At 37.5% G+C, this 23,611-nt stretch overlaps 1 protein-coding gene across 3 annotated transcripts in view; it reads left to right on the top strand.

Moving 5' to 3' along the window:
• The window catches only part of Rc3h1 (ring finger and CCCH-type domains 1), a 59,294-nt gene that overhangs the window by 22,584 nt on the left and 13,099 nt on the right, over positions 1–23,611 (top strand). For all 3 annotated transcript variants that reach the window (XM_010635579.3, XM_010635578.3, XM_010635580.3), the window contains exons 6-13: positions 3,838–3,970; positions 8,320–8,438; positions 9,778–9,890; positions 12,939–13,220; positions 13,549–13,763; positions 15,988–16,361; positions 16,846–17,013; positions 21,818–21,970. In XM_010635579.3, coding sequence (XP_010633881.1) covers positions 3,838–3,970; positions 8,320–8,438; positions 9,778–9,890; positions 12,939–13,220; positions 13,549–13,763; positions 15,988–16,361; positions 16,846–17,013; positions 21,818–21,970 — 1,557 coding nt within the window. The remainder of the gene's footprint in view (positions 1–3,837; positions 3,971–8,319; positions 8,439–9,777; positions 9,891–12,938; positions 13,221–13,548; positions 13,764–15,987; positions 16,362–16,845; positions 17,014–21,817; positions 21,971–23,611) is intronic.

The following is a 23,611-nucleotide window of genomic DNA, read 5'->3' as shown; positions in this document are numbered from 1 at the left end:
GCCTGTAATCCCAGCACTCAGGAGGCTGAGGCAGGAGGATTCCCTTGAGTTTGAGACCAGCCTTGGCTACATGAGTTCAAGGACAGCCTGAAGTACATAATGAGACCCAGTCTAGGGAAAAAAAATAGTTTTATCTCATTTTACTGTTTTACTTTAAATACTTAAAATTCCAGAAATGGATGCCAACTCTAGAGTCCACCCTACATTTGATTTAATTTAAATTAACTGTAAGAGTAGTTTAGAAATACTAATAGTTGGGCAGGGTATTTGGCTTAGTTGTTCTGCTGTCTGCCTTGTCAGCACAAGGGCCCAAGATCAGTCCCACCAAAAAAAAAAACTAATAGTTAACATTTAACTAACTAAAAGCTTCTTATGTACCTAGTGGTTGGTTCTAAGTAATTCATTTAATTCTTTTACAAGCTCCATGCCTTCCCTTTTACTCATTTTTTCAAATTACTTTGGAACTAAGTGACAGAAGTAGATTTGAATCTTGATGTGCTGACTCTAGATTTTTTTTTTTTTTTTTTTTTTTTTTTTTTTTTTTTTTTTAGGCAGGGTCTCACTATGTAGATTATGCTGGTCTTGAACTCACTGTAGCCCAGGCTGGCCTTGAACTCATGGTGGTCTTCTTGCCTCAGCCTCCCATAGAATATATTCTTGTCTTTCTTTTTTTTTGGTACTGGGGATCAAATTCGGGTCCTTGTGCTCATGAGGCAGGTGGTAGAACAACTGAACTAAATCCCCAGCCCTAGAATATGTTCTTAACCATTAAACCTCTTATATGCTAATTTGTCCCTATGTTTTTACTATTTTCAAAATAGGACTCCTTGAGCTAGGAGTGGCACCTGTAATCCCAGCTCTCAAGAGGCTGAGGCAGGAGGATCCGAGTGAGACCCTGTATTTAAAAAACCAAAAAGAACAGAAAACAAGATTCCTTGAATTAGTAATAGATCATTTTCAGAGAATTACCAACTGTTTTTTTTTTTTACTTGATACATTATTTCACTTTACAAGTCTTCCCTATAATTAATCAAAAGCTGCATCTCCTATGTGTAATAGTTGTTTGTATCTGAAGCTGTGCTACTGACAAATTAGAACTTAGTAAAACTTCTGTAACTTTCTGCCTTTTAAAAGAAATTTGGCCTACTTTTCTAAAGATTTTACAAAGAGGTTACTTTTTCTCCAAATTTAACTATATAAGTAGGTGTACATCCTACAGTAATCTCAAATCACACACACAATGCTTTGAATTTAATATCTAAGACCTCTGTACAACAAAATGGTAAATAGACTGCATTGTATGTGATATCTTGTTACTGTAAAGCAGTATGTGGTAAAAGGTTATGTGATAATGGAAATGTCCTGTGTAATTCATTGACCACCGTGATGAGCACTGACTAGTATGCATGGCTGTTAGGCACCTGGTTGTTTTGTTTGCCGTGTTGGGGATTGAACTCAGGACTTTGCACATGCTAATAATTAAGAGCGCTGCTACTGAGCTACATCCCCAGTCCCTGTCAGTTGAAATGTGACAGGTGGATTTGTGAACTGAAATTTTTATTTTAATTAATTAAATTTAACTAGATATGTACTGCTAAGGCTACCATACTGGATAGTCCAAATACAAAATTTTAAGTTGCAAGAAAAACTAATCATAGTAATTTATAGAAAAACATGAATTAACAGTTCATAAAGAAGATACATCAGTATATCCAAATGATGGGGTAGAATTCAGCCTCAGTGATAGTTAAAGAAATACACATTTAAAATAGTAATATACCAAATATCCCATTATGTTACTTCTTTTTACTTTTTATTTTTTTATTTCATTTATTTGGGGGGTGGTACTGGGGATTGAACTCAGCACCTGGCACTCGCAAGGCAGGCAGCAGAACCAACTTAGCTGAATCCCCAGCCCTATGTTACTTCTTTTTAAAAATACCATATAAGGCCAGGAATGGTGACTCACACCTCCGGAGGCTGAAGCATGAGGACTTCTGTATGTTTGAGGCCAGCCTTGGCTACATAGTGAGTTCAAGGTCAGCCTGAACTACATAGTGAGACCCTGTCTCAAAGGAGGGAGGACATATATATATTCCTGATGGTTTGTAACCCATATCTTTTGGGAAGCAATTTGTCAGTGAAGGAAACCCCGTAAAAATATTCCTGTGCTTTGACCGAACTTATTTCTAATAATTTATTTTAAGGGAAATACAAAATTTCAAAAAGGTTTATGAACTCAAGGATATTAATTGGTACTTTATTTATTTATTTATTTATTTATTTGGGTTTTTTGAGACAGGGTCTCACTATGTAGTTGAGACTGACCTAGAACTCACTGTGTACCCAGGCTGGTCTCGAACTCACAGTGATCCACCTGCCTCAGCCCCGAGTGCTGGGATTACAGGTGTATGCCACCGTGCCTGGCTTTGATATATTATTTAACAGCCAAAATAAAGAAATATTTAAACAAGTTAAGAATTATATGCTCATAATATACAGCCATTAAAATAAGTTAAATAAGCTGGGCTTGGTGGCGCACGCCTGTAATCCCAGCACTTGGGAGGCTAAGGTGGGAGGATCGCTGTGAGTTCGAGACCAGTGTGGGCTACATAGTGAGTTCCAGGTCAGTCTCAAAAAACAAACAAACAAACAAAAAAATAAGTTAAATAAAAAAAAAATATATCATTGTCAGCTGATACTTGACATTCTTAATAAAAAAAAATTATTGTGAAGGGACTAGGAGGGTAGCTCAGCAGTAGAGCACTTGCCCAGAATGCCCAAGGTCTGGGGCTTAATACCCAGCGCTGCAAAACAATAAGATTGCAAATGATTTCTATGTGGCTAGTGAGCCTTTTTAAAAAACTGATAGTAAAATTTTATATTTTTTAATACTTTTAATTTTTTAATAGACTTTATTTTATCCCATTTCCCACCTCAAGCCCCCTGCCCTCTAAAATTTTATTAAGTCTTAGTAGTGGATAAATATATTAGTACTTTTATTTGAAATATTTTATAGTAAAGGTGATTAAAAATACAAAAATTGTTATAGTATTAAGGAAGCCAAAACTCTAAGTACATTAATAGCTATGTTTATTTTAAAATTAGAATAAGTATATTAAAAAATTAAATAAAAGCCAGGTGTGGCAGCATACACCTGCATTCCCAGCACGCCAGGAGCCTGAGGCAAGTTTGAGGCCAGCCTAGGCTACTTAGTGAGTTCAAGGTCATCTTGAACTTTATACTGAGACACTGTCTCAAAAAAATAAAAATAAAAGACTCTCAAGCTAATACAGAACTTTTTTGGGGTTGTAGTTGACTTTTGAAATTATGTAGTGCACTTAACAGATAGACTGCAAATTGAGTCTATAAGATTTAGATTTGCATCGTACGTAGTTTTGTGTGTGGTTTTTTGGTTTTTGTTTTTGAGACAGGGTCTCACTATGTAGTTGAGACTGACCTGGAACTCACTATGTAGCCCAGGCTGGTCTTGAACTCAGTGATCCTCCTGCCTCTGCCTCCCGAGTGCTGGGATTACAGGTGTGTGCCACCACGCCCGGCTTGGCATCATAGTTTTTGATCTTAACAGAATTTGAACTCAAATTCGGTTAGACTGAACTCAGTGCCTTTGTTCTTGCTTGTGTCCCTAACATATTTCCATGAGCCAATCTGTAGGTATAGAGAAGTGCAGAGTTTATTCAAGTAGTAGGTATTTCAGTCTGGTCAAAGTATAGGATGTGTGGGTGAATAAAAATTAAATTTAATAAAAACTGTGAAAATGATTTTCTTTGAGGATTATCTGTTCTTTGGGAAAGTTAATATTGATCTTTTTTTAAGTTGCAGACCCCAGCCTCTTTTGCACAGAGCGTTCAGGAGCTAACAATCGCTCTCCAGAGGACTGGAGACCCAGCAAACTTGAACCGCTTAAGACCCCATTTGGAGCTATTAGCAAATATTGACCCTAGTCCAGGTAAACCCTACGGAAAATAATGGACTATGTGTGCCCTCAGTGCCGCAGTGTTTCTACAGTTGTCTTATGTTGTGTTCTAGACATTTTCAGAGTAGTTTTTCAGATCTTTTTATATAGTATTTTATTTTTGTCCTTCGTCTTATCCTTCTTTATCTCATATAAGTTCACATCAACTAATACTTATTCAGTACTTTTACTGTGCTACTCACTTATGAGGAAAATAGATCTCTCTGGGCCCCTCTATGTTTGTTTTGTTTTGTTTTTTCTCCTGTCACAAAGTTTTGCTGTGTTTTATTTCTTACTTTGCCAAAATTCACGGTTTTCTCATTTTAATATATTATATAACCTTAATTGCATTTCCTTGTTGATCCCATTTTTGTTTTTTCCATGATACCTTGTTCTGTTAAATATTCTTTCTTGCTTATCTTTATTTTGTCAGCCCTTTCCTCTTCCTTCTCTTTGACCTGAAAATGTATTGAACTTTCATTTTTCACTTAATACTTACATCTGACATATGTCATTTTCTATCCTATTCTAGTGTTTATTCTTACTACTGAAGTGAAACTCCTAATATGCACTAATAGTTTCCTAGATTTGTAATTCCTCCTCCTCTTCTTCCTCCTCATCCTTCTCAGTACTTCAGCTATGTCATTTGTCTTCAGCTTTTAATAGTTGTTGACCACCTCTTTGGTGTAGACTCTTCTGACACCTTATCTTTCTGTACCCTCATGTTCTCTTCTGACTAGAATGATGCTTCTGACTTTATTAGTACCACTCTGTACGTATGCCCACAAAGGTACAGCTCCCAAGAAAGATGTGTTAGTAAGATTGTGCTCATGGAACTTTGTTTCCTCTGTATTCGTTATTGTTTGTTATTATTATTGTTTGTTATTCTTAGCATCCAGTATTGACCTCTTTCTACAGAAGACCTCAGATATCTGTGTGGCTATTATCTCCTCCTCACTCCTGATTCATTTCTCAAGTGCTTCCTGAGAGTCTCCATCACCTGCTCTGTTCTTTTCAAAGTGAGTTCATTTTTCCATGCCTGCTCTTTCTTCTGTGTATCCTCTTATCAACCTCATTCTCTGAGGAACGCATTTTTAAAACCTTGGTCTTTTGTCTTGCCTCATATCTTTGCTTTCACTTGCTCTATGTGCCATTTCAGAAAACAGGATTTATTTGTTTTTTAATTATCCTGTGCCTTTTATTACTTCTTATGTTGAGAGCCTCATTCCTTTTCCCAGGGATTGAACACCTTCCAATTTCCTCTACTATTCCTCTAATCTAGTCTGCTTATTGCTGCAGTCAGTCATATCTTGGATCTTATTTCCACACTCAGAAACTTTCAGGGGCCAGGTATGGTGGAGCAAGCCTGTGATCCCAGCATTCAGAAGGTTGATGCAGGAGGATTGCTGCGAGTTCAAGGCCAGCATGGGTTTCATAGTGAGTTCAAAATCAGGGATCCCCTGTTACTTAAAGGATAAGGTTTGGAATACATGACTATAGCAGGCACAACTCTCTGTGAATTTTTGTTTTGTTTTGTTTTTTGATTTTTTGAGACAGGGTCTTGCTACATAGTTCAGGCTGTCTTACAGCAGTCTTCCGCCTCAACCTCCCAAGTGCTGGGATTGCAGAAGTGGACCTCTATGCCCAACTTTTGGGTTTTTGTTTGTTAGCTTTGTTCCTGAAGATTGAACTCTTGAGACTCACACTGAGATACATCCCCAGCCCTTTTTATTTATTACATTGAGACAGATCTTACTAAGTTGCCAAGGTGGGCCTTAAACCGGTGTTCCTCCTTCCTCAACCTACTGAGTAGCTAAGATTACCTATATGTACGTACCACTGTGCTCATTTCTCTTATTTCATTAGCCTACTTCTGTAAATTTACTCCCAGGATTGCTTAATCATACTAAATCAAATCTGTTCCTACTGTATTTACTTTTCCCCACTTTTCCAGTTCTAAGGATTGAATGCAGGCTTGAACCCAGCCTTATTTATTTATTTTTGTTTTTTGGTACTGGGGATCAAACTCAGGACCTTGTGCTTGTGAGGCAGGCATGGTACCACTGGGCTAAATCCTGGGCCCAGCCTTTTTTATTTTGAAATAGGTTTTTGTGAAGTTACACAGGCTGAGCTCAAAATTATAACCCTCCTTCCTCATTCTCCCAGAGTGCTGGGATTATAGGAGTGCATTACCACACTTGGCTTCAAATGACTTCTGTGTAGCCAGTTCCAAAGGTCACTTCTAAGTTCTTGTATTTAATGTGTTGGCAGCATTTATAACATTGCCATTTACTCTGTCTACCTTGAAAAGCTTTTCTCTTAGCTTACAAGTCACCACGTTCTTCTAATTTTCTTTTTACTGTATTAGACTCAAAGTCCTCTGTTCCCATATCCATTGCTTCTGAACTAGGAGTGTTCTAGATTTTAAACCTGTTCCTCTTCTCTGTATTTGAGGGGGGCTGTGGTGTTTGCTATGCTGTACCTTTCTGTTTATGCTTGTTAACTGGAAAGTGTTCCACTGATACATTCTTTGTCTAAAATTTTACACATATTTGCTACTTCTCTTTGCCTAGGTTTTCAATTCATCATTAACTAAACGCTCTGAATTTTTATTATTCTGTTGTCTATTGTCTGGATCTTCTCCTTGAGCATGACAGAGTTTTGTGTTTTTATCACTGTTGCTTCTCCAGCAGCTAGAATATCTCAAAAGTAGTAGCTGTCCCAAAAACTACTTTTTTGGGGGGGGTACCAGGGATCGAACTCAGGCCCTTGCGCTTGAGAGGCAGTCGCCAGAACCACTGAGCTAAATCTCCAGCCCCCCCAAAACTACTTTTGAATGACTGTTCTTACCACCTCTGACTTTCCCAGATGAAATTCCATGTGTCCTTCAAAGTCTAGTTCACATGCCATCACTGTAAATCCTTTCATGGTGCCTCCTGCAGGAAGTCATCTCTCAAACTGTCTTCTTCCTTGATTTTATATATAGTTTAGAGAACATTTTATATTTAGCTTTATAGTTTATTTTTCCATAATCATAGTGCTGGCACTGAGCAAATATTAAATAAATTAAGTGTATTGGAATTTCTTTCTTTTTTTTTTTTGTGTGTGTGTGTTTTTTGAGACAGGGTCTCACTATGTAGTTGAGACTGACCTGGAACTCACTGTATAGTCCAGGCTGGTCTCAAACTCACAGCGATCCTCCTGCCTCAGCCTCCCAAGTGCTGGGATTACAGGTGTGCACCACCACACCTGGCCTGTAGTGGAATTTCTTTACATGGTAGCTCTTCTATTAAACTTTTTTTTTTTGTACTGGAGATCAAACTCCCAACCTTACACTTGTGAGGCAGGTGCCAGTGCCTTTGCACTAAATCCCTGGCTTAAACTTTTTATATAGTACTTTGTTTGCTACTTACCTGACTTATTTTTTCTCCCCTCATTGAGTTTATTGGTACATTTTAAATATACAGTACAGTTACATTCATCATTGGGATCTTATACCTTTACATAACAGGTCTTGGTTTTCATTTTTTCCCCTTACCCCCGCCCCTCCTTTACCCTTTACCTGACTTATATAAGACTTCAGAATAAACATACAAATTGGCTGACAGTGGGTAATCCACAGTGAAATTTTATGTGGTTCTCATTGTTGGTATGCATCTTGTTTTATTTTTTATTTATTTCTTTTGGTACCAGGGTTGGAACTTGGGTCCTTGTGCTTGAAAGCAGGCGGTGGAACCACTGAGCTAAATCCCTGGCCAATGTTGTTCTAAATTTTTAAGGTGCCAGCATTTTGGTTGGTAGTATAGTTCAATGGTACAGTGTTTGCCTAGCATGCACAGAGCCCTGAATTCAATCCTTCACATTGCAAAAAGACGAAACAGAAACGAACAAAAATCTAGTGAACTCTTTTATGGGGCTCAAATTTAAGATATCCCTGGGAAATAGTTAATATATTTGGTAGGGCCAGCCTTGCATTTTCACATAACAACAACCAGCTAAAGCTCAGTGATAATTATAATCTTATGATGATGGATATGCTCATCAGATTGACAGATTCCCCATCACTCTTTGTTGTCTTCAATACTACTGGTCTAATAACAGTTATCATTATTGTCTGGCTTACCTAAATCGTTTGCTACTTTCCTTTTGCCTGTGTTTGTTTTATTTTGCAAACCCACCTTAAAAGAATATGCACTTTCCTTTAAAATGATGATGAGGTGAATATGTTTTATTATATGAAAAGCTATATGATTCTTAACATGATTGCACTGAAGTGCTGGCACTTCTTTATTAATTTAATTTTTGGGCACAATACTGAATTATATCAAATATTTGTTGCATAGATGCTCCTCCTCCTACATGGGAACAGCTAGAAAATGGGCTGGTTGCTGTGCGTACCGTGGTACATGGCCTGGTTGATTATATACAGAACCACAGCAAAAAAGGAACAGATCAACAGCAGGTAAGGGAGTAGTTTGAAATTCACAGGTAAGCTGCTTTAGATATAATTTAAAACTGCAGGTAAGCCATTATGGGTATACCTACAGAAGCAGAGCTAAAAAGGTCATATGATTATTTTGAGACTGATGAAATTGGCATAGTTACCAGCTAATTTAATGGTTTAGCCTGGTAATTTTATCTGATAACATTGAAATAACCCATATTGAGCATTATAATATGCTGAGGTCACTTTGGATATAGAGACCTATAGCCAAAGAAAGTAGAGAAAGTAGATTCTGTTCTCCTCACTTAGTATTACATTTCATTTTGTCAAAAGGTGTCACTTTTTAGCCAGGTATGGTAGTGAACGCCTATAATCCAACACTCTGGGAGGCTGAGGCAGGAGGATCACCATGAGTTTAAGGCCAGACTGAGCTACATAGTGAGACCTTGTCTCAAAAAGAAAAGTGTCACTTTTATTACTAATGTTTTATCTCCCCAATACTACTCATATATCTATAGACATTTTTCTGTATTAGTGTTGGTTTTTTTGTACCAGGGATTGAACTCAGGACCTTGTGCTTGCAAGGCAGGCAGAGTGCCATTGAGCTAAATCCCTGGCCCTTCTGTATTAGTACCTTAAGTTTTCTCATTGATAATGCCTTTTATTCCAGTGATCTAAATTTTTTTTTTTTTTTTAATTTACTGTAGGGAGAAAATCCAAGACCTTCCCACTGAGCTACATTTCCAACTCTTTTTTTTTTTCATTAAGTTTATTGGTACTTTTTAGGTATCTAACCTTTTTTTATTTTGAGTTCTGTTGTAGAGCAAATTTGCCTAGCATGCACATGTTTATGTATTTAAGCCCTAGCGTTGAAAAGAAATTAGTTATAGGATCTGCTTTAGTATAGGGCTTTTTGTAGATTTTGTGATGTACATAGCTGTGCTGAACATTGCACAAAAGCTGTTAGAACAGTTTACGCACTCTTGAAAATCTTAAACTTTGTTGATCGGAGGCTGAGGCAGGAGGATCACTGAGTTTGAGGGCATCCTGGGCTACATAGTGATTTCCAGGCCAGCCTGAGCTACATAAGAAGACCCTATCACAAACAACCAAACAGAGGATCATGGAGCTGCCCTGAGATTCATTCAAGAATTATATGATGTCACAGTCTCCCGAGGGCTGGGATTACAGGCATGTGCCACCACTCTTGGATTGCTTTGTGTAGTTTAGATAAAAATGGGATTTAGTCTAAATTACACATCTAGATTATCAGGAGCCTAGACTGACAATAAAAAATTCCTGTTTGTTTTGTTGTGATGGTTTTGCTTTATGTCTTATGCTCTGATTTTGGTCACAGCCTCCACAGCATAGCAAATACAAGACATATATGTGTCGAGATATGAAGCAGAGGGGAGGATGCCCTCGTGGAGCCAGCTGTACATTTGCACACTCACAGGAGGAACTGGAAAAGTAAGTGTGCAAGTTGTGAGACTTGGCCTTTCGAATAATATAAAAGCAATAGTTTGCTGACTTTGAGAAGTACAAAAATGAATAGGCAATTGTTTGAAAATTGAAAAACTAAGTTTTCTTAAAGACTAGTTTCTTCAGCTTTCATTACGTTACTCCTACAGATAGGAAGATGTTTTTTGGTGAGTTAAATCTCAGAATAAATTGTTTGCTTATTTCATTCAATTGTGTTTTGTGGCTCGGCATGGTGCCTGTAATCTCAGCACTCAGGAGGCTGAGGCAGGAGGATCGCTGTGAGTTGGAGACCAGCCTGGGCTACATAGTGAGTTCCAGGTCAGTCTCAACTACATAGTGAGACCCTGCCTCAAAACAAACAAAAAATACAATAAAAATAATTTTGGTTTGTGTTTTGCTGTTACTTAGGACACTAGTGATTGAACCTGGGACTTTCACACTGTACTACCTCTCTAACCCTCTTTAAATTAATTTTAGACAGGTCTTGCTAAGTGGGCTTGAACTTACACTTCTCGTGCTTTGGCCTCCCAGAGTGCTGGGATTACAGGCATGCACCACCACACTGAGCTTAAATAAAGTCCATTGTCACATATACATCAGAATATCTTAATGCAGTAGAAATGTCATAGATATTTTTCCACGTTAGTAAATTACATCTTAAAAGTCACTGTGGTAATATGATGCTTAGTACAGTATGTGATTTGGTCTCAACAGAGACCAGTAACTACTAGCCAGGTGTGGTGGCGCGTGCCTGTAATCCCAGCACTCGCAGGGCTGAGGCAGGAGGATCGCCACGAGCCCAAGGTCTGCCTAGGCTACATAGCAAGATTATGTCTCAAAAAAACAAGAGGAGAGTGAGAAGGGGAGGGGGAGATCCCTGATACAGAGTGAGCTGCTACAAATCTATAAGGAAGAGGAACCTGTGTTCATGAATCATTGGGTCATAAAATAAATAGCATACTAGTCGTGTGTTGCTTTAACAAAATTCCTCGGGCTGGTAACTTGCAAAGAGGTTTATTTGGCAAATGATTCTACAGGATCCAAACAGTACAGAACAGATTCCTTGTGAGGGCTCCCTAGATGTGTCATGACATGGTGCAAAAGCAGAAAGGGCAAAGTATGGTTTTGTGTGCAGCTTGTTCTTGCACATACTGATTCATGCCACAAATCCAGCATTAACACCTACCATGGGCAATGATCTAATTTCCTTCCACTGATTACTCCCAAAGGTTCTGCCACCTCTCAGCATTGCCACTTTGGGGACCCTTTCGGGGGGGGCACATCCAACCCGTAGTTAAACCATAGCAAACACAGTTCACACAAGTAATACCTATGGCCATTACACATGTAATGTATTCAGCCTCACTAGCTTTAAAGAAATGTAAATTAAACAGGTTTTTAAACAGGTTTTTTTTTTTTTGTTTATTTTGGTTTTGGTTTTTTTTTTGGTATTGGGGATCGAACTCTGGCTCTCGCACTTGTGAGGTAGGCAGTGGAACCACTGAGCCAAATCCTTGGCCCTAAAACAGTATTTTTAACTATCATGTTAACAGTTGGGCATGGTGGCACAGTTCTATAATCCCAGCACTGGGAGGCTGAGGCAGGAGGATTTGCTGTGAGTTCAGGGCCAGCCTGAACTACAAAGACACACCAGGCCTCAAAAAAACCAAAAGAATTAAAAAAAAAACAAATTATCATGTTAACAATGACTAATGCTACCCAGTATTTCATGAAATATTAAAAAATACTTTCCTGGGCTGGGGATTTAGCTCAGTAGCACAGCGCCTGCCTGGCAAGGGTAAGGTCCTAAGTTTGATCCCCCCCCAATTTTTTTCCTTTATTATAAGAAGTTATTAATAATTTTGGAGAGCAGTATAGTATTATTAAAATGTATAATATGCATACCATTGACCTATCAATTCTCTTTCTGGTTATTCACATAAGGGTACAAGTTTGTATACATAATTATTAGGTACAGAATTTATTTTAATAGCAAAAAAAAAAAAACCCTAAAATGAACTGGTATAAACGAATATTGAAGATTGAATGGAGGAAAATATCACCACATAATATATAACCGTATTTCTGTGAATAATAATCTAACATGCGGGTGGTTATGAATATTAAAACATGTTACCCCTGAAAGATACCCTTCTAAATTTCTCAGATATAAAAAATATAGAAATAACAGCAATATTCTAATGGGCATATAGTTTTTACATTGTTCTTAAAAATGTACTAGCAACTTGCTTTCATTGTTGAGGGACAAGAAGGCTGGAGTCTGGTGGCTTAGTTTCTCTCCTTTTGTTAAATTTAGAATCTGTGTGACTTTTTCTTTTAAACCACAGCGACCATATACATTTAGGGCATTATTCTATAGTATTGTTTCCCTTTACAAACTTTTAAAACAACTTCAGTTTTATGCAAACACGTAAGTAATGTCAGTGTCTCTGAAGCAATTCTGAAAGTCAGTATTCTTTATTAGATAAACATTTTAATGCAAGCAATAAATTTTTCACTGTACATTGGCTTTGCTTTTCTTTTATCTGTTTTGGGGGCTTGTTTTTTGCAGGTCCCCCAACCCTGTTTCTTTTGTTTTTGTATGAGTGGGGACTGAACCCAGGGCTTCAGGCGTGCTAGGCAAGCCCTCTGTCACTGAGTCACATCCTTAGCCTCTCTTAATTTCTAACATAAACTGACTGTATCCAAAGTATACATTTGAAGAAAAGCCAAAGTAAATATTTCAAACTGTCTACCCTTCAATAATTTTCAGAAATAGAAATTTCAGTAAATATTATAGGAAAAATATTAACCTGATTTGAATGTTGTAAATATTAATACATGTTCACAAGAAATTTTATATTTAATCAGTGTGCCTTGCTGATCAAGATTTTATAGGAAATACACATATAGTTCTTAAGTATAGTTCTTCATTTCCTAGACTCGGTGTTTTCAAGAGAGAATTTTAAATACATTTTAGTTCTTGGTTTTCCTTTTATATTTGTCTTTTTATGCATGCCTTTTCTTTTTGTATAGATTTCGTAAAATGAACAAACGTCTGGTTCCTAGAAGACCCCTGAGTGCCTCTTTGGGTCAGCTAAATGAGGTGGGCCTGCCTTCAGCAGCAATCCTTCCAGATGAAGGTGCAGTGGATCTGCCTAGCAGAAAAACCTCTGCTCTACCCAATGGAATTGTGTCAGCAGGGAACACAGTAACACAGCTCATCCCACGAGGCACGGACCCCAGCTATGATTCTAGTCTGAAACCAGGAAAGATAGATCATCTGAGCAGTAGTGCTCCTGGATCTCCTCCTGACCTGTACGTCATTTTTCCTAAGTCTTAAGGGTTCTTCCCTATACATAGAAGTAAAAGGAAGGAGGAAAAATTGTTTTGTTTTGGAGGAAAAACTGATTTCTTGTCTTTTGTTGTTTTTTAACTTCTATTTCCTATACTAGTGTTTTTTGTTTTTTTTTAATGAAATAGCATTGGTGAAAAAGATCAAAATTTACAAATTTTTAGAGGGGTTGGCTATTAGAATAAACACGTTTCTCAAATTATGGCAATCCTTTTTTCCTATAACAGTTTCTGTACATTAGAAGTATTTGTAGAGACCTTAAACTTGACTTATCTAATCTCATTCTCTTAGACTAGAGTCTGTCCCTCAAAGTATTTCCACCTTACCTGTGACTCCACATCCTGTACCTCAGAGGGGGCCACCAGAGCTGCCTCCCATGCCTGTCACCAAACCCCTTCAGATGGTACCTCGAGGTTCTCAGTTATACCCACCACAACAAGCTGATGTTTATTATCAGGATCCTCGAGGAGCTGCCCCACCTTTTGAACCAGCACCTTATCAGCAGGGTAATGATCTTTCATTGTGTCACTTGATTTTCTCGTATTTACTGGTATAAGAAGTTTCCAGGTAAGAGTGATCATTTACATAGTAACCTTCTAAAAATAAATGCGTTTTGCTTTGTTTTTTTGAGACAGAGTCTCACTGTGTAGTGAAGGCTGGCTTAAACTCACTATGTAACCCAGGCTGGCCTCAAACTCAAGGCTATCCTCCTGCCTCTGCCTTTGCCTTGCAGTTCCAGGCATGTGCCACCATGCTTGGCTGCATCTTTAATATTTTGAAAAAAATGAAGTTTTTTTTTTTATGATCATCTATGCACATTGCTTTTACCTAGTAAATGTAAACCTATAAGAAATGTTTATATAATTATAGAAGTAACAAGTCATTCAAGTAGACAATAGAAACTTGCTGATGAGTAAAGGAGAATGCATTATTCTGAATAAAATTTTCAACACAATGAAAATATTAGTATTTTAGTACATACAAATTGCACATAGTATATTTTTGTTTTAATCAGTATTTTTCTATATCTTGTAATACAGCCAGTCCAGGCTACATAGTGAGTTCAAGTCCAGTCTGCACTACATAATGAGACTCAGTATCAAAAAAGAAAAAAAAAAGACAAAGTATTTTCTAAGATTTATTGATAGTACAAAATAATAGAATAAAGGATAAGAGAAGAGTGCTGAGATTATAGATGTGCACCACTACACCAAGCTTAATTCCTTTTTTTTTATAATGGTGATAGATCAAGGGTATCCTCTTTTATTTAGCCAAGGTGGTCTTTTAATTTTAATCATAAATATCATCATCTCTGCATCTGCATTCTCTGTGGAATTACTAATACAGTAGACCCTTGACTTACTAATACAATTTGTTTGCGAGGGCAGGTTGTAATTCAGGTGGTCACTTGAAGGCCCGGGCTCTTCTACAAGCCTTCAAAGTCTCTCTCCTGTATAATCTTAGGCCACACATTTCTTCCAGGCAAATCTCAGTGACCTTAGAGAGACACTGGCCCAGCATTTCTCAGTGAACCCCACACAGAAAAGGATGTAGTAATGTGTCTTTCAGAACTCTTTATGGTTTAAACCTGTATCTGAGACCATCTGCAAGCACAAGCAGCTTCAGATTATAACACAAGGCTTTGGTCATAAGTTAAAACTAAAATTCCAGTTGTAACCCAAGTTGTTCGTATGTCAGACCAGTCATAACTCAAGGGTCCACTGTACATCCAAAATAATGATTTATTCATTTCTTTTTTTCTTTTTTCTTTTTGGTACTGGGGATCGAACTCGGGTCCTTGTGCTTGCAAAGGAGGCACCGGAACTACTGAGCTAGATCCCCGGCCCAATGATTTATTCATTTCAGGAAAATCCAACTACTTTTGTTGAGGTGGCCAATGTGTAACTTGAAATAGACTTGTGTATCAGTTAAGGTTCAAATGTAGATTTTAAAAATTCTTTTAACTATTAAGTAGAAAGAAATTTAATGCAGGAATTAGGTACTTACAATATTGGTTTCCACTAGAGAATCAGGCTTGATAGGTCTCTGGGAATGAATCTAGAGCCAAGCTGGGCATAGTCGCACGTGCCGAGAATCCCAGTATTCAGAAGACTGAGGTAGGAGGATTGTAGCAAGGTCCAATCTAGTCTGAGTTACACAGTGGGACCCTGTTTCAAAACAGAAAAGGAAAAAAAAAAAACCCTCTAAAAGGCATGTAGTAGTCACTAGATCTGCATGAGCAAAATGGGTCTTTTGTGTATCATGTCTCTTACCAGTTAGTTTCACATTCAAAACTCCAATAGAACCTAAACTTGAGGGATGTCTGCAAAATGAGTTTTTGCTTTCTCATTTCTGCATCAATTAAGGCATACAAAAAGGGGCCAATAATAAGAGCAGTCTATAAATAAATAAAGCAGATTATAAATAAATAATAAGAGCAGATTGTAAATCGATTAGATTCTTTAACTTCTTTATTAATATACGTGCGCATACTTGGGATCAAACCCAGAACCTTGTGCAGGCTAGGCAAGCACTGAACAACAATCCTAGCCCTGAAGGTAATTTTGCTTCTTGTTTCTCATAAAGCTGATGTGACAGTATTGTTTAGTCAGAGTGAAAACTGTTAAAGAAAAAGTAAATGATTAATACTTAAATGTTTCCCCCAAAAAATCTTACTAGAACAATTGACTGGCTCATTGCCGCTTTTGGTTCCTCTTTTGTGTTATACAGGGATGTACTATACTCCACCACCACAGTGTGTGTCCCGCTTTGTCCGACCTCCACCATCTGCTCCTGAAGCTGGTCCTCCATACTTGGATCATTATTCACCATACCTCCAAGATCGTGTTGTAAACTCTCAGTATGGCACACAGCCTCAGCAGTACCCAGCTATGTACCCACCTCACTATGATGCCCGTCGAGTGTACCCTGCCCAGTCTTACACAGCAAGAGAAGAGATTTTCAGAGAAAGTCCTATACCTATTGAGATTCCACCTGCAGCGGTACCATCTTATGTACCAGAATCCAGAGAAAGATACCAACAGGTAGAAGGTTACTATCCAGTGGCTCCTCATCCAACTCAGATCAGACCTTCATATCCCAGAGTATGTTGAATTTTTTTTCTTCTTACATGGTCTGTCTTACTTAATTTGATAATTTATTACAGCCATTCCTTTCTCCCCCTCCATGGTAATAACCCTCTGATCAAAAATTTTTAAAAATAATATAGGTTCTTTTTTTGTGGGGGGGGGTACCAGGGATCGAACTTGGGTCCTTGTGCTTGTGAGGCAGGCGGCGGAACCACTGAGCTAATTTTTTAGCCTGAGATTTTTTAAAACTATTAATTGGACCTCCTCCTAACTAGTCATTAATAGTTTGTTAGATGGTTTAGATCTAATAGAAATTTTTGGTCTCTGACTAAGAAAAATCAAAATTTAGCTCTGTGAGATCTTGAGAGTTTTGATTGGTTTTGTGTTTCTTTGTTCTTTTAAGTCTTCCTGTTTGCAAATTACTTTTGATTTAAAATATATGCTAGTTAAATTAATGTGTTCTGAAATTCTTTGTCAATTTTAACTGATCTATTTTCAGGAGCCTCCTTATGGCCAGCTTCCTCCTCCTCCACAGCCACATCCTAGTCTGGATGAACTGCATCGTAGACGAAAGGAAATAATGGCCCAGTTGGAGGAAAGAAAGGTTATCTCTCCACCTCCATTTGCACCTTCACCAACATTACCACCTGCATTCCATCAAGAGGAAGTAAGCACATATTTAGAATGACCAGTTTTTCTTTCATTAGTATTATGTTTGGGTGTCCTGTTGAATTAATGTTTTATCTGTTCCCAAGGTTATGAAGAAATTTCTTGGGTTTTTTTCCTCAAGTATTATTTTATTTTGTGTTTAGCTCTATAATCCATTTAGAATTGAATTTTATGTAGAATGCTTTAGGATTTAAGATTATTTTCTGTGAGCTGATGTTTTTGTATTTTATTTTCTTTTATTTCCTTCTTCAGTGCTAGAGACTGGGGACTAGGCAAATGCTTTAACCACTGAGCTGTATTCCCAGCCCAAATATTCATTTATTTTTCCCCAATAAGGGTATCTCATTGACTGCACCATTTAATGAGATGAACATCCTTTGCCTGCTAGACTTTATTCTGTTTTATCCATCTATTTATTCCTTACATCAATACCACATTCTCTTAATGTAGTTTTATTGCAAGTCTTGGATGCATAGTGGTATATGTTTTCTAGCATTGTTCTTCATGAATCAGCATTTTACTTTACACAGAAGTATCTTGCCCCAGTTCAGACATGCATAAACTATACCCTGAGTCTAAAGATTTGATGCCAAAACTGTAAAATATCTCATTCATATTTTAATATCTTGGATATATTTTATCAAATGAAATGTATTTTTAAAATTAAATTTACTGCCAGGCGTGGTGGCGCATGCCTGTAATCCCAGCACTTGGGAGGCTGAGGCAGGAGTATCATTTGTGAGTTCGAGACCAGCCTGGGCTGCATAGTGTGTTCAGGTCAGTCTCAATTACATGGTGAGACCCTGTCTCAAAAAAAAAAAAAAAAAAAATTAAAAACTTGACTGGAGATTTAGCTCAGTGGCACAGTTCCTGCCTTGCAAGTACAAGGCCCTGAGTTCGATCCCTGGTACCAAAAAAAAAAAATTCAGCTGGGCATGGTGGCACAGGCCTATAATTCTAGCACTTGAGAGGTTGAGGCAGGAGATTCACCATGAATTTGAGGCCAGCCTGGGCTACATAGCAAGAACCTATCTTAATAAAACAAAACAAACTAAAAGTTAAATTCACGTTTTTGGGGGGGTTTGTTTGGTTTGGTTTGGTACCGTACCTGGGATGGAACTCACAGCCGTGGGCTTTCAAGGCATGCACCACTGAGCTGAGCTAAATCCTGGGCCCCTCACTTGTTTCTTTTTTTGTTTGTTTTGTTTTGTTTTTTGAGATACTGTCTCACTATGTAGTTGAGACTGACCTGGAAGTCACTATGTAGCCTACGCTGGTCTTCAACTCACAATGATCCTCCTGCCTCAGCCTCCAGAGTGCTGGAATTACAGGCATGCACCACCACACCCGGCTCTCTTTTTATTTTTAATGTAGCTACTAGAAATTTTTAAAGATTACATGTATAGGTCATGTTATATTCTGTTGTGCAGTGTTGCTTTGGATCAGTATAAGTGATGTTTTTTCTAATTTCAAGTCTCCATAAACATGTTATACTCTTCTATTTATGTGGGTAACTAATGTTTTGTTAAACTGATTTTAAATGGAATCCTTTGTTTGTTTGTTTTGACATTAGGAACCAAACCCTAGACCTTACTTGTGTGGGACAGAGGCTCTATCACTGAGCCACATCCAGGGCCATTAAATTGAACCTTTTTTTAAAATTTCATTTTCTGCTACTCACAGAGAAATTAAATTTTTGTGTATTGATCTTTCTATTCAGCAGAGTTCTGAATTTCCTTATTAATTATAGTATTTGCTACTGGATTCTTTTAGGATTTCTTGGCACACAGTCATGTCCTCTATGGGTAATCAGGGGTTATTTTTCCTTTTTAATCTTTGTCTGTTTTTAACCTTCTTATACACCAATATAATGTTGAGTAGTAGTAAATAGCAGGAATCCTTGACTCATTTTTAATTGTTGGGTAAACTTTTTAATAATTCATCACTATGATGTTTGCTATAGTTGTTTTGGTTTTGGGTGTTTGTTTTTTTGTTTTGTTTTGTTTTTTGTTTTTGTTTTTTGAGACAGGGTCTTGCTATGTACTTCAGGCTGGCCTTGAACTCACTACGTAGCCCATCCTGGCCTCAAGCTCTTGGTGATCTTCCTGCCTCAACCTCCTGAGTGCTGGGATTATAGGCATACACCAACCATGCCTGGCTGTTGTGGGTTTTTTTGTTTGTTTTTTGTAGAAAATCTTTATTGGGTAAATGAGGTTCCCTTCTGTTCCCAGGTTTTGTTTTTTGTTTTTGTTTTTTTTGGTACTGGGGATCGAACTCGGGACCTTGCTCTTGTGAGGCAGGTGGTGGCACCATTGAGCTAAATCTCTGGCCCTCCCAGGTTTGGTTTGGTTTGGTGTGGCTTGGTGTAGTACTGGAGCTTGAACACAAAGAGTGCTGTCTACATCCCCAACACTTTTTGTAATTTTTAATTTGAGGCAAGGTTTCGATAAGATGCCCAGGATGTCCTCAAATTTGCAATCCTTCTGCCTCAGCTTCCTGAGAATCTGAAATTATGGGTGTGCACCATCATACCAAGCTGTACTTTTCTTCTTTTTATAAATGAGACTCATCAAATATTTATTTAACTCAGTATTGAAACCAGTAGGATGGTTAAAGAAAAGATGGGCAAATACTGATTGTGAAAGTAAGAAAAAAAAAGAACCCTGAAGTAGAGTTGCTTTAAAAACAGTAAAACTGAGTACTGTACCACAGAGCAATAAACCACTATCTTGGATGTTATTCTCTGTGTAATTCTACAAAAGAGTGCTAATGGGCTGGGGATTTAGTTCAGTGGTTCTGCTGCCAGCCTCGCAAGTGCAAGGACCTGAGTTCGATCCCTGGTACCAAAACAACAACAACAAAAAGAGTGCTAATAGTTATTATGAATGAGTATTATCTTTTCTTTTCTGTGTCATATGATATTGTCTGTAATGATAGCTATTTTCTCACCAGATAATATTTTGTCCTGGTTAGTCTTGATAGAATATTAATCAATTTTGTCTCTTAAAATGCCAACTTTCTGCTTTGTTTTGGTTTTGGTTTTGGTTTTGGTTGCAGGGATCGAACCTGCAAGGCAGGTGCAGTGCCACTGAGCTAAATCCCCAGCCTCTGCTTTGTTCTTATTCTGTTTCTTTTGGTTTCTTATTGTACATACTACCTCAACTTGTAGTATATATCCTTTTTACTAGTCAAGGAAGTTTTCTCAGCAGGTTTACATTTGATATTGTAAGGAGCATATGTTATGTCCTTTACATTTGGAATTATGTTTCTAAAGAACATTGCTAACTGATAAACTATGCACAATAAATAATGAAAATTAAATTTCATTATACATAGAAAATGGTAACCTTTGGGATATATGAAAATAATCTACTAAATAGAAGTTATTCATAGTATCTAGCTTTCTCATCCAAAATCTTTAGAAAATTTTTTCACAATGTAAGGCCCTCAGTTTGATTCCTGGTACCAAATAATGATAACAATGATGTAAGCATGCATGTATTTGTACTATGCATTGAACCTAGAACCATCACACTGAGCTACATCCCCAGCCTTTTGATTTTTGTTTTTAGACAGTGACATGCTGAGTTTCTCAGATTGGGCTCAAACTTGGGATTCTCCTGCCTTGGTTTCCAGAGTGCTGGGATTATAGGCATGTTTCACCACACCTGGCTAAGAACTTCATATAGAATCATTTCACGGTCATACAGAGCTCTGAATATTTAAACCTCAGTTCTGCTTATAAACAGCCAACATGTAGTTGTACTAAATTTGTACGTTTTAGCCAGATTTGGTGGCACATGTCTGTCACTCTCGGAGGCTGAGGAAAAAGGATTATAAGTTTGAGCCAACCTGGACAACTTTACAAGACCCTGTTTTAGTGTGTGTTGGAGGTACAGCTCAGTGTATGAAGGCCCAGCTCTGCAAAAAGACAACAGAAAAAGAAATTCTAGATTTTAGCAATATGTAATATAGAAAGATCGACTTCTCCATATGCCATTTTCTATAATAACCGTTGTCAGCCTAACGTGAGTTTCACCTTTTTCTTTGCATGAACTAAGAAATTATGTTCTGATAGTATTATTTAATAATGCATCCTGAAAGCTGGATGTGCACACCTATAATCCCAGCACTTGAGAGGCTGAGGCAGAAGGTTATAAGTTTGAGGTAATTTTAGAACTTAAGACAAAAATTAGGCATCTTTTTATCTCTGAATCATTATGTGGACCATAATTTATTCACAATATGAATTATTATTGTTAGGTTTCAGTAAAGAGTTGTTAAGTCATCATCCACTGTATAGAACATGTAATTGTGTATAATGTTCTTGTTCACCTGAGATGTTACCGTAAGAACCACTGAGGCAGATCTAACAAAACTAAGTATGAGCAAATCATCTCTGAAATCCTAGTTTGAAGGCTGGGGGTGTAGCAGTGATAGAGTATTTGTCTAGCATATGCAAGGCGCCAGGTTTAGTCCCCAGGATGGGGAAAAACCTTAGCTTTATTACTTGAAAAATATTAAGGTGCTTCTTTTTGACCTGCTAGTAACAAAATAAGTCTAAAGACATCATTGCTCACTTGTATTTTTTTCAGTCTGTGAAAATCTATCCCTGACATTTAATCAAATAACTGTCATTTATTGCTATAGCTTATTGTTTTAAGAAATTCCTTGTCTCTGTTGTGTAACTCATATTTTGTCTTTCTTGGGTTTTTTTTTCCTTTCTTTCTTTCTTTCTTTCTTTCTTTCTTTCTTTCTTTCTTTCTTTCTTTCTTTCTTTTTTTCTTTCTTTCTTTCTTTAGTTTTTGGATGACGAATTGAAGGTAGCTGGGAAATACAAAACAAATGATTATAGCCAATACTCTCCTTGGTCATGTGACACCATCGGCTCCTACATTGGAACCAAAGATGCAAAACCCAAAGATGTTGTGGCAGCAGGGAGTGTGGAAATGATGGTATGTGTTAATGGCTAAGCCAGAATTTGTACAAATCAAGACAAACCAAATAAATTTTTAGTTACATTAGTTTAGGCACAAATAATTGAGTTTTAAGAGTTTCAAACCATAACCTGTAGTTGAATTGCATTACAGCTCTATGGGATTTTTTAACTTTGTTCAAGTATAAATAAAAATATTCTGTTACTTATCTAGGATTACTATGAAGTTAGTAATTTCCCAACAGTTGGTTAGAGGCCAGGTTTAACTAGGTAGGTAATCAGGATCTTGAATTCCTTCAACAAATAAATTACACCTTTTTCACAAATCCAAAATTTAACTGAGCTTGAATCTAGCAAACAAAAGAGTATTACATGAATCCAAATTGTAGCTACTTAGCTTCAAGTTAGCAATGAGACATTGAAATTTTTGGGGTGTGTGTGTGTGTATTATGATGTAATACCAGTGTATCTAATAGGCCAAGCTTAAAATGCTGCTTTCATTTTTCAAAGAATTGAAATTTTCAAGAAGTAAATCCTGAGGGAAGTATGTACTTCCCTCATCTCATTGTTCTTCCTCTCTCTGCCCCTGCCAGTCATAACCTCTATCCTGAGTTTAATGTTTATTATTTTCACAAATTTTTGTTTGTTTTTTTGAGACAGGGTCTAACTATGTAGTTGAGACTGACCTGGAACTAACTAGCCCAGGCTGGTCTCAAACTCTCAGCCATCCTCCTGCCTCAGCCTCCTGAATGCTGGGATTACAGGCGTGGCCACCACGCCCAGCCCTTCACAAATTTTTTTTGAGGTGGGTCTAACTCTGCCTGCCACCACCACCCCCTGCCACCCACCCCGTTCCAGTGTTCCTACTACCTTAGCCTACCTAGTAGCTAAGTCTAGAAGTTTGCCACCAAGCCAAGCTTATGCTGTTCTTAAAAAAGTATTGTTTTTTTAAAAAATATTGTTTTCTATATTTATGGACATATAAATTATATACTTGAACTTGCAACACTGCCTGCCCCCCCCCCCCTGCCCCCCCCCCCGTTCCAGTGTTCCTACTACCTTAGCCTACCTAGTAGCTAAGTCTAGAAGTTTGCCACCAAGCCAAGCTTATGCTGTTCTTAAAAAAGTATTGTTTTTTTAAAAAATATTGTTTTCTATATTTATGGACATATAAATTATATACTTGAACTTGCATTTTTATTTAGTACTGTTTGAGATGTTTCCATATTTATATCTATAGCTCAAGTTCATTTATTTTTAACTGCTTTTATAAGACATTGCATAACTCATATCATTCAGTAAAATATAAGACATAGAGATAAATTGTTACTCATTTTGTGTTGTGAACAGGTAAGCTCTTTTTGATCTTTCACTTTTTTTTTTTTTGTCATGGCGATCAAACTCAGGACCTTGTGCTTGCCAAGCAGGCATGGCACTACTGAGCTAAATCCCTGGCCCTTGACCTTTTTCACTATTATGTACAGTGCTATAACAAAAGTTAATGCTTGCCAGGTGTGTTGTTTCACTCCTGTAATCCCAGCAATAGGGAGGCTGAGGCAGGAGGATTGCTGTGAGTTTGAGACCAGCCTAGGCTACGTAGTGAGTTCCAGGTCAGTCTCGACTACATAGTGAGACCCTGTCTCAAAAAGCCAAAAAAAAA

The sequence above is a fragment of the Fukomys damarensis genome, unplaced genomic scaffold (genome assembly GCF_012274545.1).
Source record: "Fukomys damarensis isolate Sample0158 unplaced genomic scaffold, DMR_v1.0_HiC HiC_scaffold_11, whole genome shotgun sequence".
In the NCBI taxonomy this organism is placed as follows: Eukaryota; Metazoa; Chordata; class Mammalia; order Rodentia; family Bathyergidae; genus Fukomys; species Fukomys damarensis.
The sequence above is the reverse complement of the archived record's forward strand: the minus strand, read 5'-3'. Positions and strand labels throughout refer to the sequence as shown.